Source organism: Scyliorhinus canicula, chromosome 11, assembly GCF_902713615.1.
Source record: "Scyliorhinus canicula chromosome 11, sScyCan1.1, whole genome shotgun sequence".
NCBI classification, from domain to species: Eukaryota; Metazoa; Chordata; class Chondrichthyes; order Carcharhiniformes; family Scyliorhinidae; genus Scyliorhinus; species Scyliorhinus canicula.
In genome coordinates, this window is record NC_052156.1 from 150393573 (window position 1) to 150416569 (window position 22997).

General features: G+C 47.1%; 1 protein-coding gene across 1 annotated transcript; it reads left to right on the forward strand.

The window, feature by feature from the left end:
* Positions 1-219: 219 nt before the first annotated feature.
* Positions 220-9393, forward strand: pax4 (paired box 4). The gene is made up of 5 exons (XM_038812229.1): positions 220-229; positions 2563-2693; positions 5295-5510; positions 7092-7211; positions 9361-9393. The coding sequence occupies exons 1-5, from the start codon at positions 220-222 to the stop codon at positions 9391-9393; spliced, it is 510 nt and encodes a 169-aa protein (XP_038668157.1).
* The last annotated feature ends 13604 nt before the right edge of the window (positions 9394-22997 follow it).

The window sequence follows — 22997 nt, forward strand, 5'->3', positions numbered from 1 at the left end:
ATCTGATAATATTTTGTTATTGTAGCTTATCATTCAGTGCTACACATACTACTTCAGAGAAGAAATCTGAGCCTTGGAAATGGACAAGCAATGCATTTTTACGTTTGTTTTAATCTTTTATCACCCATCAATCACTATTTTGCCTGAGTGGCTTTCTCCTTGAACAGTTAGATAGGTGAATGCATGTTAGCAATGGAATAATGATGAAGAGGTGGTGACATGGATCCAAGTCAGGGCCCAAAGGGCAACCTGGTAGGAGATGACAACATTGCTGCTCTCAGTGGTAGGGATCACAGGCATGGGCCCTGCCTCTTCTCTCACCCAGATGCTGGTAAAACCACTGCACATCCTCACCACTCAGTGAAAGCTGAGGTCTGAATTTACTAAAGTCACTATTCATTCCAGAGGCCTGTAGGAATTTCAGGAGAAAGAAAAACTTACATTTATAGTGTTTTTCAGAACCTCAATGTCCCAAAGCTCATCAAGCCAAGAAGCTATTTCTAAAGTGTAGTCACTTTTGCGATCTTTTGAACCAATGTTTTGCTTTTGTGAAGAAGGGTTTTCTGATGTCAGTACCGTCACATCTTAATTTATCGGATTTTGATAGATTCAGGATTCTGTCAAAACTGTGGTTATTCCTCCACACCTGTCTTGGAACGTGTGATTTGAATGCCCAGAATGTGACCCCCCACGTGGGGTTTCCAGGGTCCATTTAGTGCATGATTTCAAAACGTGAAATAAGGTTAGTCAAGCAAGAACTGCCCACCTTGAAACTATATTGTGTGCCCAACATTGGATTATATTCACACAGATATTTAATTCCTTTGATTAGTCTGTCGTTACAGTTGTTTGTTTTCTCACCTTTCCTGAAAGTAGATGAAATGAAAATCACTTATTGTCACAAGTAGGCTTCAATGAAGTTACTGTGAAAAGCCCCTAGTTGCCACATTCCGGCGCCTGTTCGGGGAGGCTAGTACTGGTTCTAGATAGCACCATGGCTTGTTTCCAGCTCATTTGGGAAATCCCTGATTGTTAACATGTTGTACCACTCTGTCTTGCTCAGCACGCCTGGTGTTAAATTATCTATTGGTTTAAAGTTTTATTTTAAACATGTCTACGATAGTCACGTGAAGAAGGATTTTAAGATGATTAAAGTCACTGAAATGTTCATCCCCATTAGGCAGTGTACTGAGACTGGAGTTAAGGCGGGATGTGTGACATCTCCAGGATTTTACAGGTCAACAAGCTTTCAATATTGCCTAAACTCCTTAGGCTTATCAAAATACAGAAAAACTCACATATTCACATCTACAACACACTTTAACTGGGAGTAAAAGCAAATTACTGAGGATGCTGGAATCTGAAACGAAAGGGAAAATGCTGGAAAATCTCAGCAAGTCTGGCAGCATCTGTAGGGAGAGAAAAGAGCTAACGTATCGAGTCCGATGACTCTTTGTCAAAGCAACTGGGAGTACCTGGTACTGATGTAGGAAGTCCCCCCTCCCCCATACTAACTTTCCTCAATGGAAGGAGCTCACAAATTCAACCCCAATATTAGTGAGAAGTTGTTCTGACTGTTGAATTTCTTGCAGACCACCGATCCACGGAGACAGTTGGGGAAGTCTGGAGTTCATCCATCTGAGAATATGTCATATAAAGGTATTTAACCCATTTCAAACAGGAAACGTGCTGTAGTGAGCACACTGAACGCTAGAGGTCGGGCCGAACCACGTCTGGGAAATTGTTTCATGTTCCGCGTGTGTCTCTTTCCATTTCTCCCTCAGTTCAGATTTTCTGCACTTGCGGCTTCTGATCTGTAAGATTGTTTTCATTAGAACAGAGGACATGACATTGAGAGAATGCCTTTACTGCAAAAATCTCGATGCACACGAGATACTAATATTGCCACTGTCCGTTTAACACGCTCGGGGTGAGTTCCTGTGTGCGCTATTTAAACACGCAGCGTGAACTTTAATAATGCAGGGGTGTGTTAAAGCTGCTCTCAAGGGCAATATTCAATTCAGTTACATGAACTTTGCAACCGCTGCCGATTGCTTTTGCAGCCATTTGAGCCGTGCTGCCCCCAGTGGCAACATTGTGCGGAGCTCTGAACTGGGGGCGCTGTCCAATGTGCTGGACAGGGCAATGTGCTCAGCAGCATCTAAAGCTCATCTAAAATAAAAAAGCTGCCCACAATTCAAGACCAAATGGTGATCATACTTAAAGGGGAATGAACATAGCACTGCAAACAAATGCTCAGGAGCAGCCTCCTGCAGTTCTGAGCTCAGCTTCTGGGCTCGATGCCTAATCTGTGCTGAGCTCGCCAGTCTTAGCTGGGCAGGGGCAGGGACAGCACATTTGGCCTCAGTATCATCAGGCTAACTACGGGAACTGGGTGGGACGTCTGTGGGAAGGGTGGGTGGGAAGATGATTGGGGGTTCCTCCCAATCAATGTCTGTAGGATATGGTTAAACTCAGACGTAAAGACTGCCCCGCTGATTACTTGGATGCAAAGAAATATAATGTTCTCTTATTTAGATTACCCTGCTTCCTTATTTGCAGGTGTGGGCTGTGTGAATCAACTTGGAGGGGTCTTTGTGAATGGACGCCCCTTGCCCACCTGCAAGCGAAAGAGGATCATAGAGATGGCAACTGGTGGTATCCGGGCTTGTGACATCTCCAGGATTTTACAGGTCAAAAAGCTTTCAATATTGCCTCAGCTCCTTAGGTTTATCAAAATACTCATATATTCACATCTAAATCTAGGCCAGAATAATGGGATGAATGCCTTCTCTATCTGCCAAATGTAAATTTTCAAGTGAAATTAACAGAATTAATCTCATGTGAATTGCTAGCTGGATCAAGCTCATCTAAAAAAAAAGCTGCCCACAATTCAAGACCAAATGGTGATCATGCTTAAAGGGGAATGAACATAACACTGCAAACAACTGCCTTAAAACATGAATAAACCAGAACCATCTTTTACTGAACATCGGAAATACCAAATCCCAACTTAGTTCCTGCCAAGAATTCCATCATCTTTCCCCGACTCCATCCCTGCACGCCACTAAAGCTGAACCACGCAAGAGCGACATTGAACTGAATGTTCATCCTACCCATTGCTAAGACTACTTACCTCCACAGCATTGTGCAGTTCCTCCACCTTACCACTCCCCCACCACTCAAACCCACATTCATGCTTTCAGTACATCTATACTTGACTTCTCTTGGCTGTCCACACCAGCTTGTTGAGCACGATGAAATTTTGAATTTGTCCATTTTGGTTGGAAGGCTATGAAAGAAGCATATTTATTATCTAAACAGTGAGAGATTGCCGATATCCGAGATGTAAAGGGGTCTGGGTGTCCTTGTGCATGAATCACATAAGGTTAGTATGTAGGTTGAGCAAGTGATTAGCAAAGCTAATGGAATATAATTTATTGCAAGAGGAATTGCACTCAAGTGTAGGGAGATTATACTTCAGTTATACAGGGCATTGGTTAGACTACATCAGGAGTACTGTGTACAGTATTGGTCTCCTTATTTAAGGAAGGATATACATGTATTAGAAACAATTAAGGGAAGGTTCATTAGACTAATATCTGGAATGGGTGGATTGTCTTTTGAGGAAAGATTGGACAGGTCAAATTTGTATTTGCTGGAGTTTAGAAGAATAAGAAGCGACTTGATTGAAACCTATAAGATCCTGGGGGGGGGGGGGGGGGGGGGGATTTTGACAGGGTGGATATGGAGAGGATGTTTCCTCTTGTGGGAGTATCTAGAACAATGGGCCACTGTTTAAAAATAAGGGGCATTTAAGACAGATGAGGGAAGAAACCTTCTCTCAGAGGGTCATACGTGTTTGAAACCCTCTTCGCCAAATGAAGAAGAGGCAGATCTTTGAATATTTTTAAGACACAAGTAGATAGATTTTCATTAAGCAAGGGGTTAAAGGTTATAGGGGTTGGCAGGAATGCGGGGGCACGCTGGCGTAGTGGTTAGCACTGCTGCCTCACGGCACTGAGAACCTGGGTTCGATCCTGGCCCCGGGTCACTGTCTGTGTGGAGCTTGCACATTCTCCCCATGCCTGCATGGGTCTCACCCCCACAACCCAAAGATGTGCTGGGTAGGTGGATTGGCCGTGCTAAATTGCCCCTTAATTGGAAAAAAATGGTTGGGTACTCTAAATTTATTTTTTTAAAAGGCAAGAATGCGGGGTTGAGGTCAAAATCAGATCAGCCATGAATGGCAGAGCAGGCCTGAGGGGCCGAATGGCTTACTCCTGCTCTTAATTCATATTTTTATATGCTTGGATCTATCATCCAACACAAACTCCAACACACCCAAAACTTTGTGGCCACACTCATTCCATTACTAAATCCCATTCACCCCTCACTTCACTGTTTACATTTCATACCCACCACATTAAATTTGAAATCCTCAACCTGGTTTCCAATTCCCTCCATCATCTCTACACACCCAGTCCCTGCAATGTCCTCTAGTATGGTGCCCCTGCTTGTGACCTTTAATCCTTGTGGCTCTGATCTCCTGAATTTCCCTCCCCTCTCACTGCTCCACCATCAACGCCAAAGTTTTCAGCTGCCTCAGCCCTATTCTTTGGTATTCCCTCCCTAATCCTTTGTAAGATTGTTCCTCAATTTTAAAAGCCCCCTTAAGCCCCACTTTGGCTATGATTTCAGCCAGCGCTTTCAACTCTTCAACTAACATCTTGGCATTTATTTGGCCATCATGAAGAGTTCAGGGTAATTTTGACCTTGGAGATGCTATGTAAATTCAGGTTGCCATCTGTGTCATCATGATTGGTAACCTGAGCAGAGATTAATGCACCCCGAAGCAGCGTATAGCACCCTACTGCACTTTTTGTCCCTTTATTTTTTCACTGGTGTGGACATCACTGGCAAGGCCTGCCCCTTATCACCCTTAAACTGAGAGGTTTTCAAGGCCATTTCAGAAGGGCGTTAAGGGTCAACTACATTGCTGTGGACTTGGAGTCACATGTAGGCCAGGTCAGGTAAGAACAGAAGATTTCCTTCCCGAAGGGGGATTGGTGAACCAGCTGATTTTTACAACAATTGATGATAGTTGCCACAGTCACCATCACTGAGACTAACTTTAGATTCCACATTTATTAATTAAATTTAAATTTCCCCAGTTGCTGTGGTGGGATATGAACCAGAGCATTAATCTGGGCCTCTAGATTACTAACCCAGTGACGTTATTACTCTGCCACCATCTCCTCACAGCATGTTACAACTACTTGTCTCCACTGCAGGTCTCCAATGGTTGTGTGAGTAAGATTCTCGGCCGATTCTACCAGACTGGCTCTGTTGGTCCAAAAGCTATTGGAGGGAGTAAACCACGGCTGTCAACCCCAGAGGTGGTGGCTAAGATCACCCAGTTTAAATGGAACAACCCATCAATGTTTGCCTGGGAAATCCGCGGGAAGCTATTGTCAGAGGGAGTTTGCACCAGGGACAAAATTCCCAGTGTGAGTTTGCAATTTAATTCTTTTTCATATTCCTATGAATTTGAACTTCAGATCAGGACCATTGACTGTTAGATAGCTAGGACAACACCTATCATTGAAATGTCATAGAATCTTAACGGATAGGTAGAAGAATGATACTCAGCTTACTGTGCCTGAGTTTGCTGTTGGAGAGAAATATTGACCATGTTGATTTCTGTGTCGGTCAGTTGTTAGAACCCAATGTAACAGGGTTGAGTTTACAGGATAAGAATGCTCCTAATTTGGTATTATCATTAAAAAAACAAGTTTCACTCAGGTTGTATACGTAATAATAATAATCTTTATCGTCACAAGTAGGCTTACATTAACATTGCAATGAAGTTACTGTGAAAAGCCCCTAGTCGCCACATTCTGGCACCTGTTCAGGTACACTGAGAGATAATTCAGAATGTCCAAATTACCTAACAAGCACTTCTTTTGGGACTTGTGGGAGGAAACTGGAGCACCTGGATGAAACCCACGTAGACAAAGGGCGAACATGCAGACTCTGCACAGACAGTGACCCAAACTGGGAATCGAACCTGGGAGCCTGGTGCTGTGAAGCAATGGTGCTACCAACTGTGCTACCGTGCCGTGTAGTTACCACTAGAGCAGTGAAAGGGCATATCTGATACTGAATTGAGGCACACTGTTGGGCTAGATTAGAGTGAAATTTACTGAGCGCAGCCTGGCTCTATCTGACCTTAGTGTACTGGATGTTGACCTGAGGTGAAGTTAAAACCAGCACCAGTTTTTCTTCCAGGTGTACGGGTATTAAATGTACATTGCTCACAGCTCTAGTGTAAGATTTTCTTACTTTTATCTTTGAAGGAAAAGTTGCACAAGGAAATGGAAACTGGAACAGGCCCATCATCCCTCGAGTCTGTTCTGCCATTCTTAATAGAACATGGATGATCTGTACTTTAGAACCACTTAACTGCCATTTCTTTATATCCCTTGATGCGTTTTTCTCGCAAAGATCGATAGTGTTGTTGACATTTTCAATTGGCCCAATACTCACAGTCTTCTGCAGGACAGAGTTTCAGATTTCCACCACAATTTGTGTGATAAAATGATTCTGAATTTCACTCCTAAATTACCCATTTTAAGACTGGAGGAAATTGTTTCTCTATAGCTACCCTACTGAATTCCCTTATCACTCCAAATGTCTTAATTATATTACCCCTCAACCTTCTAAGCTCAAATGAATACATAACAAGTTTATATAATGATGCAACAGTTTTGCATCAGTATGATTCTGGTGAATCTCCATCCATGAACAAGACATCCTTCCTGAGGTGTGTTACCCAGACTGAATGCAAAACTCCAGATGGGGTCCGATCAAGGCTCTGTGTCTGTTTCTGTGAAGCCCCTTGTCCCATTTTTCTGAGTTAAAGGTGTTATCTAAATTCAAGGTATTGTTGTTGTTGGATCAGTACACTTTGAAATGAATTTCAGCAAATCAATATATTCATACAGTTATAAGAGCCAAAAATCATGATTGGATCTACAAAGAATACATGAATGAACATGTGTTAACTATGCTGTTTGCATCTTTTCTAGGTTTCATCTATTAATCGAGTCCTGCGGAACCTGCACCCTGACCTTCAAATCTCTGCATCTGAGAACACAACAAGAAACCAATGGGCAGGAGGTGGGGCTGCTTCTAATGTGGAAACAATAGTAAAGGAGAAGAATAATCTATACCTAAGGTTAAGCAGCTGGATGGAAGGGCATGATTATAAGGCCACAAATAACAGCCTGTGTAAAGCCTGTCTTTGAGCCCATCACAGCAACTCCATCATATTTTAATGAGCTGAGGTGTAAAGACATTGGAACAAGATTAGTCCACAGCCCATTAATCTTAACTTTTTTTTAAACATGTCGAGGGGTTGTTCAAGCTGTTGCCATCTTCCTGCAGCCTAAGTTCAAAGTCTGTATCCCTCTACTCCTTATTGAATCAATGACATTTTCAACTTTTCTTCCCATCTAATCATCATTCAAACTAAGGAGGTCTAGGGAAGCATGGTGGCACAGTGGTTAGCATTTCTACCTACAGTACTGAGGACCTGGGTTTGAATCCCACCCCAGGGTCACTGTCTGTGTGGAGTTTGCACATTCTCCCTGTGTCTGTGTGGGTTTCACCCCCACAACCCAAAGATGTGCAGGTTAGGTGGATTGGCCATGCTAAATTGCCCTTTAATTGGAGAAAAAAATAAGTGGATACTCTAAATTTATTTTTTAAAAAACTAAGTATGTCTTGTGGTGCAGTGGTAGCATCCCTACCCCTAGGCCAGATGCTCTGGGTTCAAGTCCAAGGACTTGCTGGCCATGGAAAGAGCGATCATAACCTGGTTCAGTGGGCTGATATTCAGCTCGGGAAGTCTTCCCCAAAGGGAAAATCAGTGTTCATATGAATATATGCTTTTAAAAAATCATGCAGACAAGAGCAGCACACAGACTGCAGTGATCCAAGCAGAAGGCCCATCACCATCTATTTAGGCCAGCTAGGGATGGGTATTTAAATGCAACCTTTCCAGAATTGTCCACTTTTAAAGAACAAGCTTTAAAAAAAAAATCACACTATATCTGGTCATGTATTCTGCATGTTAGTAGCTTTAATTGTGAACATAGGAATGGGAGGAGGCTATCAGCCCATTGAACCTGTCTGGTCATTCAATTAGATCATTGTTGATTTATACCTCAACGTCATTCACCCATCTTTGTTCCATATCATTTCATAATCTTATCTGACTGAAAGCTATCAAACTCAGTCTTAAAAGTTCCAATTATCCCAACCTTTTGGTGCAAAGTGTTCCAGATTTCTACAATCCTTTGGGTGAAATAGTATTTTTTGATATCGCTTAGAAATTAAGATCACATTCCCTGATTCTTGACTCCCACATTAGAGGAAGTAATTTTGCTGCATCGATTCCATAAAAGCTCAGCAGATCCGAGAAGGTAAATTCAAACAGCAATTTCTTATTTTAGCCATAAGAAAAGGCTGCCTCACAGCATACAGCACAAAGGTCCAAACCAGGGCTATTCTATGAGCCCCAGCTGATAGGCTGGTAGTGGGAGAGCTCATATTCCAAGAGCCCCATGGGGAGATCAATCGTGTCGTCCATGTGGGTCATGTGAGGGTCATTACATATACCATTACTTATTCAGCACTCACCTCTTCCACTTGCATTTATTCAGCACGTTCAACATATCTTTCTCTTCCTTTCTCCTTATTCATTTGTCTAGCTTCTCTGTAAATGCATTTATTCATCACAACTCCTCTTTGTGGTTCCACAAGTTCCAGATTCTCACCCCTCTCCAGATAAAGAAGTGTTTCCTGAATTTCACGATCGGATTTCATTGTAAATACAATTATGGGCCCCAGTTTTCATGTCCCCAACAATTGAAAATAGCTTCTTTACCCATTAAACATTTTCATTAGATTTTACATTTACCTGACAGGGGAGGTGGGTTCTCAGTTTAATGTCTCATTGGCAAACTGGCCCTTCTGTCAATGCAGCACCCCTTCAGTGCTGCACTGAAATATCAGTCTCGATCATGTGCCCAGGTCTCTGGGGTGAAACCTGAACCTGTAAACTTCTAACTCATCATAAAGATGGTTGGCATGAGGAATGAGAACATTTATGCTTCTGTAGTTGGCGGTAGTTCTGAGTTGGAATTAAGGACATTGTTGAGATAGTATTGCAAAGGCTTTATTCAGAATCAATCCTCTGCGTTACCATCCATTTGAATGCTGGATACTGAATACAAGAGGTGTTCTGTTCCAAACACTGACCTTCTATTGACTCTTTTTCTGTTTTCCTTACAGATTTTGCAGAGCGGGAAACAAATGAAACTCTGAACAACTTGCCAACTGACTTTGTTGAGGATGTTCGGCCAAACAGTCAGCAAAGGAACCGGACAGTTTTCACACAGGGGCAGGCTGAGGAATTAGAGAAAGGTATGAGCGGATCGCAGATAGGACTGGGTAAATGCCAGCAGTTGGTCAAAATCTCACAGGTTGTAAAGGAAAGACCTTGGCTGGAATTCTCCCTCTGTTCAGGCCAGTGGGATTCTCCGGCTCCACTGCAGTGAAGGAAGTTTTGGCTCAGCTCTAAATTTTCCGTTCTCGCAGGCGCGGTGGCTGGGCGAACTCGGGTTGGAGAATCCCGGACCTTGTGTTGATATGGTGCTTTTCACACCCTCAAGACGTCTCAGGGAACGTCACAGCTAATGAAATATGGCTGTTCTGTTTACAAATGCTGTGTTCAAATTGTGCACAGTGCAATCCCACAAACAGCAACAGAATAATGATCAGATAATCTGATTTTGTTGGTTTTGGTTGATGGAAAGCAGGAAGAACCTACTGCTCTTCATTCATCTCAGGGGACTTCTATGTGGCCTAAGAAGGGAGCCAGGGCCTTGGTTTAATGTCTCAGCTGAAAAATGACACCTCTGACACTGCAGCACTGATTATTTGTTTGTGTTTCTGGAGTGGGGGTTGAATCCTCAATGGTTTAATTCAGAGATGAGTGGGTTACCACTTGGGGTTGCCGGAGAACTTATGTTGAAGTTCCTGTAGGGAATAAGTGGGGGAAGACTGGAGAATATTTATCCTCAATGATTCTGGGTAGGAGGTATATGAGATGGTACAGCAGATGAAATGAAAATAAATGAAATGTAAATCGCTTATTGTCACGAGTAGGCTTCAAATGAAGTTACTGTGAAAAGCCCCTAGTCGCCACATTCCGGCACCTGTTCAGGGAGGCTGGCACGGGAATTGAACCCACACTGCTGGCCTGCCTTTGTCTGCTTTAAAAGCCAGCTATTTAGCCCTGTGCTAAACCAGTCCTGATATCTAGAAGATAAACAAACAACAGAGAAGTAAAAAAGCAAATGAGAAGAGTCAAGAGATTTTGAAAGTAGACCAGCAGTCAACAAAGGAGGTAGCAGGAAATGACTTTATAACTTGAAACAAAAGGATGGCCACAAACGTGGTGGCATCAGTAAAGGACAAAGAAGCAGCTTGAGTACCCGAGGATGAACCATTAATAGATATGAATATTAAAAATTAAATAACCTTGAAAGGTTAAATGAGACTCAAAGTTGATAACCCCAGGGCAGCACACGGCACAATGGTTAGCACTGGGACTACAGGGCTGAGGACCCGGGTTTGATTCCCGGTGTGGAGTTTGCATGTTTTCCCCGTGTCTGTGTGGGTTTCACCCCCACAACCCAAAGATGTGCAGGTTGGGTGGATTGGCCATGCTAAATTGACCCTTAATTGGAAAAGAAAAATAATTGGGTACTCTAAATTTATTTAAAGAAAGGTTGATAACCTTGATTTACAACCCTGCACTTGATAGGAATTGATGGAACATGGGATTGAAAGTCTAACGTAAAACATAATTCACATCTATTGCCAAAACTGTTCCAATGCCACTCTGAAGCTGGCTGCCAGGAGGTTGTGAGAACCAACCTGAGGATAGACTTCTGGAGATTTATTTCCACAATTTCCAGTTTGTGTGGGATGGTGGTGCAATTCTATATGCACCTCCCTTTGGTGCAAGGCTTGTGATTTGTGGGTTGAACCCAAGTTCACTCACTCATTAATGCGTTCCGTTTTCAAGCCTATTTCGGACTGAGATACAGAAAAAAACTCTTCACTCAGACAGCTGTTAATCTTTGTAATTCTCTGCCACAGAGGGCAGTGGATGCTCAATCATTGAGTCTATTCAAAACTGAAATCAACAGATTTTGGGCGTTCAGGGAGTCAAGGGATATGGGGGCAGGAGGAAAGGTGGACTAACGTCAAAGATTAGCCATGATCTTATTGAAGACTAGGCACGAGGAGCCATGTGGTTACTTCTCCTATTTCCTATGTTCTTATATACCCTGTTCAATAAAAGGCTTTAAAAATTCTTTTGTCTGATGTTTCTATTGTGGTTTCAGAATTCAGAAGATCACAATATCCAGACGTGTTTGCACGAGAGAAATTGGCTTCAAAAATATCTCTTCCAGAGGGTAGAATCCGGGTAAGGTTTTCACCTCTATTTCTAGCAAACTGTCTCCCAGTCTCAGTTAATTAACTTCTGTCCGCGACATTTTCACATGCCAGATCCTTGATACTCATGAAGTAGAAACCCCTCAGTGATAAACAGGAACTCTGGGTGGGTGAGTAGTGAGGTGAGCTGGAAACCTAGCCTTTGCTCCAGAATGCGGAGCAGATTACCTTTTTAACTCTTGAGTCTCATTTAAATCTCACCTCAAACGTCTTTTGCCTCTGGGTCATTCCAGAGCCCTCAGTGGGATCACTCAGCCTGAAGCACATCACTGCATTAAAATCTTCACTGTGGCCATTTTAGGTATGCACATCAGTATATTTATTTTCCAACTAACAATGTCAATCGAGTGGGAAAGGCCAGAGGCTTTGTAGCCGAGGCCTGGTTCCCATGGGTACAAAGGGCGACTTAGCGTAGGGTAGCCCAGGTCTTTCATAAACTGAAAGTGAGGAGCTGGTTTAGCACAGGGCTAAAGAGCTGGCTTTTAAAGCAGACCAAGGCAGGCCAGCAGCACGGTTCAATTCCCGTACCAGCCTCCCTGAACAGGCGCCGGAATGTGGCGACTCGGGGCTTTTCACAGTAACTTCATTTGAAGCCTACTTGTGACAATAAGCGATTTTAATTTCATTTCATACCGCTCAATAAATGCGTGACCACATCGAAGAAACACGTGCACGACACTGACATCCTCGCTCACTCCCAGGTAGCAGGGATGTTTATCAGCCCGAAAGCTTTGGGTGGATAGCTGATCGGAGACAACGGATACCTCCTGAAAAAATGGCTGATGATTCCAGTGTAAAGTCCATGGACAGGGCCTGTGAGTTGGCATGATGAAAGCTATGACTAACGCCATCAAGATAAGATTCTGATGACTAGGTTGACCAGTTGGCTCGTTCCAAATACACTATCCAGGGTCTCACTCTGAGTAGTGGTTTGCTGAGCGCTGCACAACCTGGCCCTCCTGAGAGGGGCAAAACCTGCCAGAGGAGGAATTGAGGGAGACCATGTGATCCTTTATTGAGCATTCTGAGCAAGAGGAGGGTGAGGCCCTGCAGGCAGATATTCCAGTTGGTTCACAGGAGCGTCTGGATGGCCATGAGACCAGGAACCTCTGATTATCAGAAGATTCTAGTAACTGAGTATCTCCACCCCACTATCACCTTCATGGACATTAGCACCTCCTCCACGCAGCTCGCTGACATGAACACCAGTTACCCCATATAGCCAATGTGAGGCAGCCAAATAATGCCAGTCGCAAGGGCCCATATAATCACAAACCGATAAAACAGCTTCAATTCAATCTATATCCACACAATCACAAAGAGATACTGAACAAATGCAGCTGGAAAACCATTTGAAAAGAGCAATTTTGTATGTCGCCAATAACTCACAACAATGTATGAATCTCGGAAAGCACCCATGTGAACCCAAGAGTGACTAATGTGGAGGTTTTCTTGATTCTTTTCTGGGTGTTTGCAGTGTGCTGTCCACACAGACACGGGGAGAATGTGCAAACTCCACATGGATAGTGACCCAGGGCCGGGATCGAACCTGGGACCTCGGCGCTGTGAGGTAGCAGTGTTTACCACTTCTGCACCACCATGCTGCCTGATGACAGATGTTTTTCGATATGCTGGAGAATGCAACAATGAGGAGAGGGACCCAGGCGGCAGCCCTCAACCCGAGACGCTCGAGTCCAATTTTGACACTGACTTTCCATCACAGCTGTCTCCAACACCCTCCACCATCCACTCACCTTGGTTGGGCAGGGGAATTCTGTGCAGGTGCTGGCCAGGCCCAGGATAGGGTCGCCACCTCACAGGCAGCCAAGTGCCAGAGGCTCCTGAGCATGGCCCAGTCACAGCAGGCTATGGCTGAGAACTTGGGTAGCATTGCCCAGGCACTGGCAGACATGGCGCAGACACAGAGGGAAGTGGCTCAGTCCCAGAGGGAGCTGGCCCAGTCACAGAGGGGGATGGTGCAGTCATTAGCTGATGTGACACAGACCCAGAGGCTGGCACAGTCAATGGGTGATGTGGTGCAGTCCCAGATAGAGATGGTCCACTCCCTGTGCTCCATGACTATGAGCATGGAGACCCTGGTTGAGACCAGGGTGGGCCTCCAGGACTGGCAGCGGCAGGTGGCGGGTGAGCCCCAGGGTTAGCTCCACGCACACCCCCGTCCCATGGAGTAGCCCGGGGTCCAGTAGGCACCCCGAGGGAGAAGGTAATGGGGCCCGCGCTGGTGACTCGCACAGGGGAGGTGCCGGTACATTGCAGCACCTTGGACTCCCCCCTCCTGTCGCTGGTGCATCTGGTGGGTAGCGGGCAGAACAGGGGACACCCGAGTAGCATCCGGACCCATCCATGGCCGGTCATTCCAGAAGACGGCTGCCAACGGGGACGCAGGCTGCAGGGCGGGAATCACAGCAGGCAGCCTCCACCCCTGATGTACCATCTGGGGATCCACCTTGATGCAACGTCAGGGCCCAACAGGCCAGAAAGTTACACACCAGTTAAGATGGCACAGATGCAGGGCACAGTTTAGTTATAGGGGGCTAGGGCACAACTCTGTATATACGTTGTCACATTAAACTCCTATTCACAATGTTACAATGTGCCTCGGTGTTCTGTCAGATGCGTATGAGGGGTGGGCTGGTCTGGGTTTGTCTGGGCTGGCCAGGGAGGGGTACAGGGGGGAATGGGAGATGTTGTGGGTGGCCTGTGCTTCCCCCCTCTCCCACCTCCCCCGCCCCCATGCGTGTTGGCCCTGGTGCACACGTCTTGCGGCCTCCTGTGCCTGGGCCCCACGTCCTGCCATCCTCCCCTCCCCCTCATCCTCCTCGTCGGAGGAGGTCTGGGCTTCATCCTCGTCTTCCAGCATGTCACCCTCTGCTGTCCAATGTTGCGGAGGACGCAGGAGGCCATCACAATGCGGGTGACCATCTGAACATTATACTGGAGGGCCCCTCTCGGGTGGTCCAGGTACCTGAACTGCATCTTCAGGAGGCCAAAGAACCTCTCAATCACGCTCCTGGTTGCCGCATAGGCGTCGTTGCAGCAAGTCAATTAGGCAATGAGAAGTCTATCCCTCTTCTGATTGGCATGGAAAGGTGGTACCCTGTGAAGATGTAATTATATTTCATCTTTTACAGTGCCACAGATTCAAAGTTAAATGTGAGGGATTGAGAATGGAGAGCAAGAGAAATGTCTTCACATCGACTTCTGAAGTTGCTGGATTCACTCCCTGGACTGGTGGTTGAGGCAGAAACTATGCAAACATTCATAATTAGCCTGGATAGTAGGGGATGAAGGAAAAGTGTCTGAGGGGAATAGGGCAGTAAATATGATCAGACTAATGTAGACTCGTGGAGGCCAAATTCCACTGTGGACTGGTCGAGCCGAGTAAAATACTTTCCGTGCTGTAAGTTCTGTAGAATCATTGAATTATACAGCAGAACGAGGCCATTTGGGCCTTCACACCTGTATCGACTCTGACTACTGTACAATCGTCTGCTTTTTCCCTTATCCCACATTGTTTTTATTTTTGTTTATCCAGTTCCCTTTTGAAAGTTGTTACTGAATCTACCTCCACCACCCTTTCAAGCTGTGCGAATCATAACAGCTCACTGTTTATTTCTTTCCCCTCATGTCACCTCTGCTTCTTTTGCCAATAACCTTAATTCCTCTGGTTACTGACCCTTCTGCCACTGGAAACAATTTCTCCTTCGGTACCCTGTCAAAATCCATCAAGATTTTGAGCGCAAACATCAAGGGCGGAATTCTCCGCCGGCTCCACAAATCGCGGAGGTCGTTGTGAACTCAGCTCCCCACACCTAATTCACCCCCACGTGGGGGGCTAGGAACGGGCCCCCATCGTTCCCGACCTCGGCCGCCGGAAATGACGCCCGAACGGCGCTTCGCGGATGTGATCCGCGCATGCGCAGGGACCCGCGCATGCGCGGATGACATCAGCGCGCAGACGACACAAACCCGTGCATGCGCGGTGCCGTCTTTCTCCACCGCCGCCCGGCAAGACGTGGCGGTTTGATCTTGCCGGGCGGCGGTGGGGAAAGAGTGCGTCCGCGATCGGTGCCCACTGATCGTCGGGCCTGTCCCCTCTGGAGCACAGTCGCGGTGCTCCCGTCCCAATCGGGCCCCTGGATGCCCCAAACGGACATCCGGCGCCCGTTTCACGAATGCAGCGACCAGGTGTGGTTGCTGCCGTGGTGAACCGGGCGTGAAGGGCCGGCCGCTCGGCCCATCGGGCTCGGAGAATCGCCGTTCACCGTGAAAAATGGCGAGCGCCGATTTATCCGAGGTGGGAGGGGGCGAGAATCGCTGGGCGCCAGGGAGGGCGTAAAAAATGTTGGGAGACCCTCCCACGATTCTCCCACACCGCGTGGGGAGCGGAGACTTCCACCCCAAATCTCCCTTCAACCTTCCCGCTCTAGGTGAGCCACTCCAGTTTTTCTACTCTCATTATTTTACCCATTCTAAAGCATCTCCTCTGTACCCCCTTTGAGGGCTTCACCATTCTTCCCAAAGTTTATTCCCCGGAATTGGCCATGATCCTCTAACTAAGGCCTAATCGATGTATTATAGATGTTGAGCATTACTTCCTTACTCTTGTACTCTGTATCCCTATTTTTGAAGCCAAATATTTCTTGTGTCCTTTGTACGGATTCTCAACATGTTCAGCTGTCTTCAAAGACCTGTGTTTGTACATTGCCAGGTTTCTATTTCTGCATCCATTTAAAAGTGTATCATTTAGTTTATACTGATCTGCTATATTCTTCCTCCAAAATTAATCACTTGATTTTTCTCTGCATTAAATTTGATCTGCCACGTACCGAGCCATGAATGCTGCAAAATGGGAAACTGTTTTTGAGTGGGGTCTTTTCTGGTGAGAAAGAGCCGTTAGGCTTTCGTGTTTCTATCTCTGGGTCACACAATCAGGGCTTAATGTGATGAACTCAAATTAATATTGCCCTACTCCAAACTTTCTGCCGGATTTAATTAATCCAGCTCCTTTTTGAACACTGGAACGAGATCAGTTTTTCCGGCAGCTTATTTATCCATTTACCTCATACCACAGTGGGAGTCACTGGGGAGTCTAATGTCATCTTTGTGCAATAGGGATGAGGGGCAGCACGTGGCACAGTGGTTAGCACTGCTGCCTACGGCGCTGAGGACCCAGGTTCAAATCCCAGCCCTAGGTCACTGTCCGTGTGGAGTTTGCACATTCTCCCCATGTCTGCATGGGTTTCACCCCACAACCCAAAGATGTGCAGATTAGGTGGATTGGCCACATGAAACTGTCCCTTAATTGGAAAAGAAATAATTGGGTACTCTAAATTTAAAAAAAAACTTTTGTGCAATAGTGTAAAGTGGGTAATATTGGACCCGGCACCCGTTATACAGCTCTCTCGATTTTTGTTTCCACTGCAGTCAATGGTATAAAGCAGGGGTGGGCAAACTTTTCCGTGCAAGGGCCACATTCAAAAATTCACAATTCACAAAGGGCCGCATAGTATATTAAGTAAAATAATTACTTCACCCGGTTATGATTCTGGGCGCCTCATATAGAACATAGAACAGTACAGCACAGAACAAGCCCTTCGGCCCTCGACGTTGTGCCGAGCAATGATCACCCTACTCAAGTCAATGTATCCACCCTATACCAGTAAGTAACCCAACAGCCCGCCCCCATTAACCTTAAAAAAAATTTAAAAAAAAAAAAAAAAAATTTAAAAAAAAAAATTTTTTTTTTTTTTTTTTTTTAATGACTTGGCGGGCCGCAGAAATACCTTTGGCGGGCCGCATGCGGCCCGCGGGCCGTAGTTTGCCCACCCCTGGTATAAAGGGACAGCAGATCCAATAATATCCATTTTTCAGGATCTCCTGGAGTCAGAATGACAGGTGAATGACTTTGGGAGGGTAAAGTTGATCAGTTACTCACTCACACTTACCTCACCTTCACTTAGGTCTGGTTTTCCAACCGTCGAGCAAAATGGAGACGAGAAGAGAAGGCGAAAAGCAGATCTGGCTTTTTAAATGGTATGTGCACGTTGTCTGCAATGACTCCCCTGTGGCTACCTGCAATCGTAGTGAGTTACTTTCAGGATCTGTGCTTTCTCGCGTTCTCTGTCACCTCCCCCACCTCTCCCACCCCGAGACTCTGGAACACGGTGCTTCACAGTCAGGTCCATTTCCATTGGCTGCCAGCAGATCTCTAGTCCTTCACTAAAGTCAATGCTTATCAAATGTGAGGCCATTTGATTGGGAGAATCATTTCTGGAAAGTATGTGTGTGGTAAATGGTAAAGACAGAAATTGGCCTCATTGTTAATACCCTCTTCACAAAATAAAGACTCTCATTTATATGGTGCCTTTATGGGTGTCCCAAAGTGCTTGTTAGCCAATAAAGAACAAAGAACAAAGAACAAAGAAAAAAGAAAAGTACAGCACAGGAACAGGCCCTTCGGCCCTCCAAGCCTGCGCCGACCATGCTGCCCGTCTAAACTAAAATCTTCTACACTTCCGGGGTCCGCATCCCTCTATTCCCATCTTATTCCTGTATTTGTCAAGATGCCCCTTAAACGTCACTATCGTCCCTGCTTCCACCACCTCCTCCGGTAGCGAGTTCCAGACACCCACTACCCTTTGTGTAAAAGATTTACCTTGGACATCTCCTCTAAACCTTGCCCCTCGCACCTTAAACCTGTGCCCCCTAGTAATTGACCCCTCTACCCTGGGAAAAAGTCTCTGACTATCCACTCTGTCTATGCCCCTCATAATTTTGTAGACCTCTAACAGGTCGCCCCTCAATCTCCTTCGTTCTAGTGAGAACAAACCGAGTTTATTCAACCTTTCCTCATGGCTAATGCCCTCCATACCAGGCAACATCCTGGTAAATCTCTTCTGCACCCTCTCTAAAGCCTCCACATCCTTCTGGTAGTCTGGCAACCAGAATTGAACACTCTGCTCCAAGTGTGGCCTAACTAAGGTTTGATACAGCTGCAACATGACTTGCCAATTCTTATACTCAATGCCCCGGCCAATGAAGGCAAGCATGCTGTATGCCTTCTTGACTACCTTCTCCACCTATGTTGCCCCTTTCAGTGACCTGTGGACCTGTACACCAAGATCTCTCTGAAGTATATTTTATAAAGTGAACTCACTGTTTTAGTGTAGGGAATGCAGCAGAACATTTGCATACAACAAACTCCCACGAATAAAAGGTGACAACGACCAGATAATCTGTTTTAGTGATGTTCATTGACTCTGGGGGAAAATTTCTCTGTTTTGAATAGTGCTATGGGATCTCTTACGTTCTCTTAAGAGGGCAGCTATGGGCCTCAGTTTAATATTTCAAATGATTCTGTGATTCTATAACTCAGAAACACTGAGCAACCGAGGAACCGGTGGGTAAATAATCTATTTCTTTTCTACGTGGAGATGCCTGGGCTCCAGAATCAGGAGTAGAAATAAGAGAGTCCCTCCAACTGAGCCACATCTGCCAGAACATCCATCAGAATACTGTCATGGCCCAGGCTAACATTTGGCAAATAGTCATGAGGTGATACAGAGCTGTTAATACCTGTGGAACTGTGTCCCAGGTTGTGTAAGTGTATTTACGATATAATAGAGTTAAAATATAGAGGGGAAATCCCATGTTTGTGCAAACAGATAACCAGGAGTGTAATGAACATGTCATACTCTGATATTTGACTAGGTTTGATATTATTGCACATGCTTTACTTGAAAAATGAAAATGAAATGAAACTTAAACCCCAACTCAAGGCTTTTAGTTTTTTTTCACCATTCCACGCAGCAGTGTTTTGGAGACAGCTCATGTCTGAATGGTCACATTACTACATCAGCGTTCAGGAGGCACAAGGTTCAATCCCCACTCCAGACAACCCCATCGAGAGAACAGTTAGGCCACAATGTAAGGTTCCATCCAGGCTGCCCCATCAAACACTCCCAGGACAGGTACTGCACAATTCAGAAACCGAATAAAGCTTGAACTATAGGTTGACAGAGTACGATCTTAACGTATGGTGGGTGTGAGTGTCCCCACTATCACATGAGTTGTGGGCAGTCATAAAACCCATCCCTCATATGGGACTTATCCCACCTTCCAGCTGGCATAACAATAGCTATGGCCAAGGAAATAGCATTCATGTTATCCATTCTGTTATTAATCCACCTGTAAACCTTCTCCTACTTCACACTTTTCCAGGGGAGGAGTGCAAAGATATAAAAAAATAACTAAATAGGGCTAAGGCGCTAATTCACCCTCCCTGCCCCCTTGTGCTCTCCATGCACCCTCCCTGCCCCCTTGTGCTCACCATGCACCCTCCCTGTCCCCTTGTGCTCTCCATGCACCCTCCCTGCCCCCTTGTGCTCTCCATGCACCCTCCCTGCCCCCTTGTGCTCTCCATGCACCCTCCCTGCCCCCTTGTGCTCTCCATGCACCCTCCCTGCCCCCTTGTGCTCTCCATGCACCCTCCCTGCCCCCTTGTGCTCACCATGCACCCTCCCTGCCCCCTTGTGCTCACCATGCACCCTCCCTGCCCCCTTGTGCTCTCCATGCACCCTCCCTGCCCCCTTGTGCTCACCATGCACCCTCCCTGCCCCCTTGTGCTCACCATGCACCCTCCCTGTCCCCTTGTGCTCTCCATGCACCCTCCCTGCCCCCTTGTGCTCTCCATGCACCCTCCCTGCCCCCTTGTGCTCTCCATGCCCCCTCAAACTATATTCCATAGGTCTTCCCCAAGCCCCCTCAAACACCCGGGGCGGGATTCTCCGAGCCACTGCGGCGAAATCGCGATTGGCGCGGGGGCGGAGAATGGACGTCAAACCCGAGATCGGGTCCGACATTGAAAGAGGCCCCCGCAGCGATTCTCCAACGTCAACTGGCCGAGTTTCCGATGGCGTGGTTCTCTCATGGTGCCAACCATCGAGAATTCGGAGTGGCGGTTGCGGACTCAGTCCGCGGCTGCCCTGGTGGGGGGGGGCGGGGGGATCCTTCACCGGGGTGTGGCCTCCAGGACTGCCATGCTATCGATTGCGGCCCCATGATCCGCGGGTGCGCACGATCTCGGGACGGGGGGCCTAAGTTTTTGATGCTGGTCCGCGGTGTGGGTCTGCCATGTCGCACGGGGCGGCCGCCACAGGACGTCGCCGTGCGCACGTGCGGTCCCCCGACTGGAAGTGCAGGGCCCCATATCGGCAGCCGGAGCTGCGAGGAGCACTCCAGGGCCCTGCTAGCCCCCCCCCCCCCAGGTAAGTGAATCGCTCCGGATTTTCTTCAGGATAGTCCGGAGTGATCCTGCCCATTATGCTCGCTAATATTACCCAGATGCCTCCTCTATGACCTTTCATACTCCCCAAAGCCCCATGCCCCCTCCATGCTCCTGATGTATCTGCCATAACCCTCACCCAGTATCTACTATGGGCAAACCTCAGGGTGCCTTTGAAATGGACTTGAAAACAAATTCTAACAATCTGAGAGAACTGTTATACTTAAAGATGCCGAACACTAAAGAACTCTCACCAATAAAACCCATTCAAAGTGTAAATCCTCTCAAGTGGTTACTCTGTTGTAAAAACAAACAAATACTTACTCACTTGTTGTGGTGAATGTAATATGATAATTCAGACTATGTCTTTGTAAGCGCAGTAGCGTTATCCGACCACTAGGGAGAGTAGCTCTGGGAATGCTCAGGAGCTTGTACAGGGCTCCACCCTTGGCTCTGCCCACGACTCCTCCCCCTAGTGCTGCTGTATAAATACCCTTCTCCAGAGTCAGCCTGCAGTTCACTGAGAGTTCATCAACGGGTAACAGGCTGGCTCTGTAGTAAGTCGATTAAAGCCTAGATTCATATCAGAAACACGTGTCTGGTGAATTGATGGTTTCATCAATTTAATTGACTTAAGAACAGTCAAGATCGATCATGGAATCAGCCCTCAAGCCTGGACGCATGGAACTCGACCCACAGGATGCAGAGGCTAAAGAAATCTTCTCCCACTGGCTGCTGTGCTTCAAGGCCTACCTGGCAGAAGCGAGTACAGCCCAAACGACAGAGGAACAGAAGTTGAGTCTACTGCACGCGAGGGTGAGCCACAGAATCTCTACACAACTAAACTCGGCCAGTTCATATACTGCAGCGCTAGCAGTACTCGATAAGATATATGTGAGGCCCATTAACGAAGTTTACGCACTCCATGTGTTCACGACTCGCCGCCAGCGGCCTACAGAATCACTCGCCGAATTTCTAAGGAAACTCAATAATTTGTCAAATGACTAATTATCAAGCGGTTACGCGGCTGAACACAGAGAACTTGCTGTACGTGATGTTTTTGTAGCGGGCCTCAGGTCTAATTATGTGCGCCAACGACTGCTGGAAAAGGGGCCCCAAGATTTAGAAACGACTGTGGAAGCTGCTACCCTGATGGAGGTCTCCTTCCGCAGCCTTAACTCGTTCCCCGCGGACCCCGCGACCCAATCATGGGCCCCCGACCAGCAACTCCCCCAGGCCTGTGCTACGCGTCCGCCCAGCCACCATGCTGCTCCAGCCAGCCACTATGCTGCTCCAGCCAGCCACCATGCTGCTCCAGCCAGCCACTATGCTGCCCCAGCCAGCCACTATGCTGCTCCAGCCAGCCACTATGCTGCTCCAGCCAGCCACCATGCTGCTCCAGCCAGCCACTATGCTGCTCCAGCCAGCCACCATGCTGCTCCAGCCAGCTACCATGCTGCCCCAGCCAGCCACTATGCTGCTCCAGCCAGCCACTATGCTGCTCCAGCCAGCCACTATGCTGCTCCAGCCAGCCACTATGCTGCTCCAGCCAGCCAGCCACCATGCTGCCCCAGCCAGCCACTATGCTGCTCCAGCCAGCCACTATGCTGCTCCAGCCAGCCACTATGCTGCTCCAGCCAGCCACTATGCTGCTCCAGCCAGCCACTATGCTGCTCCAGCCAGCCACCATGCTGCTCCAGCCAGCCACCATGCTGCCCCAGCCAGCCACTATGCTGCTCCAGCCAGCCACCATGCTGCTCCAGCCAGCCACCATGCTGCTCCAGCCAGCCACTATGCTGCTCCAGCCAGCCACTATGCTGCTCCAGCCAGCCACTATGCTGCTCCAGCCTGTCATTTCTGTGGCCAGAACCAGCACCCGCGTCAGCACTGGCCAGCCAGCAACGCGACCTGCAGCAGCTGCGGGCGGAAAGGCCATTACGCAAGAGTGTGCCTCGCTAAAAGGGCCCCTGCTTCCAGCTCCCCAGCGGCATGAAGTAATCGCTCCCCACACCCGCAGGCCCGCGGGGCCCGAAACGCTGCGGCCTATGCCCCGACTCCGCCCCCTCCAGCCACGTGCAACACATGGGGGCCGCCA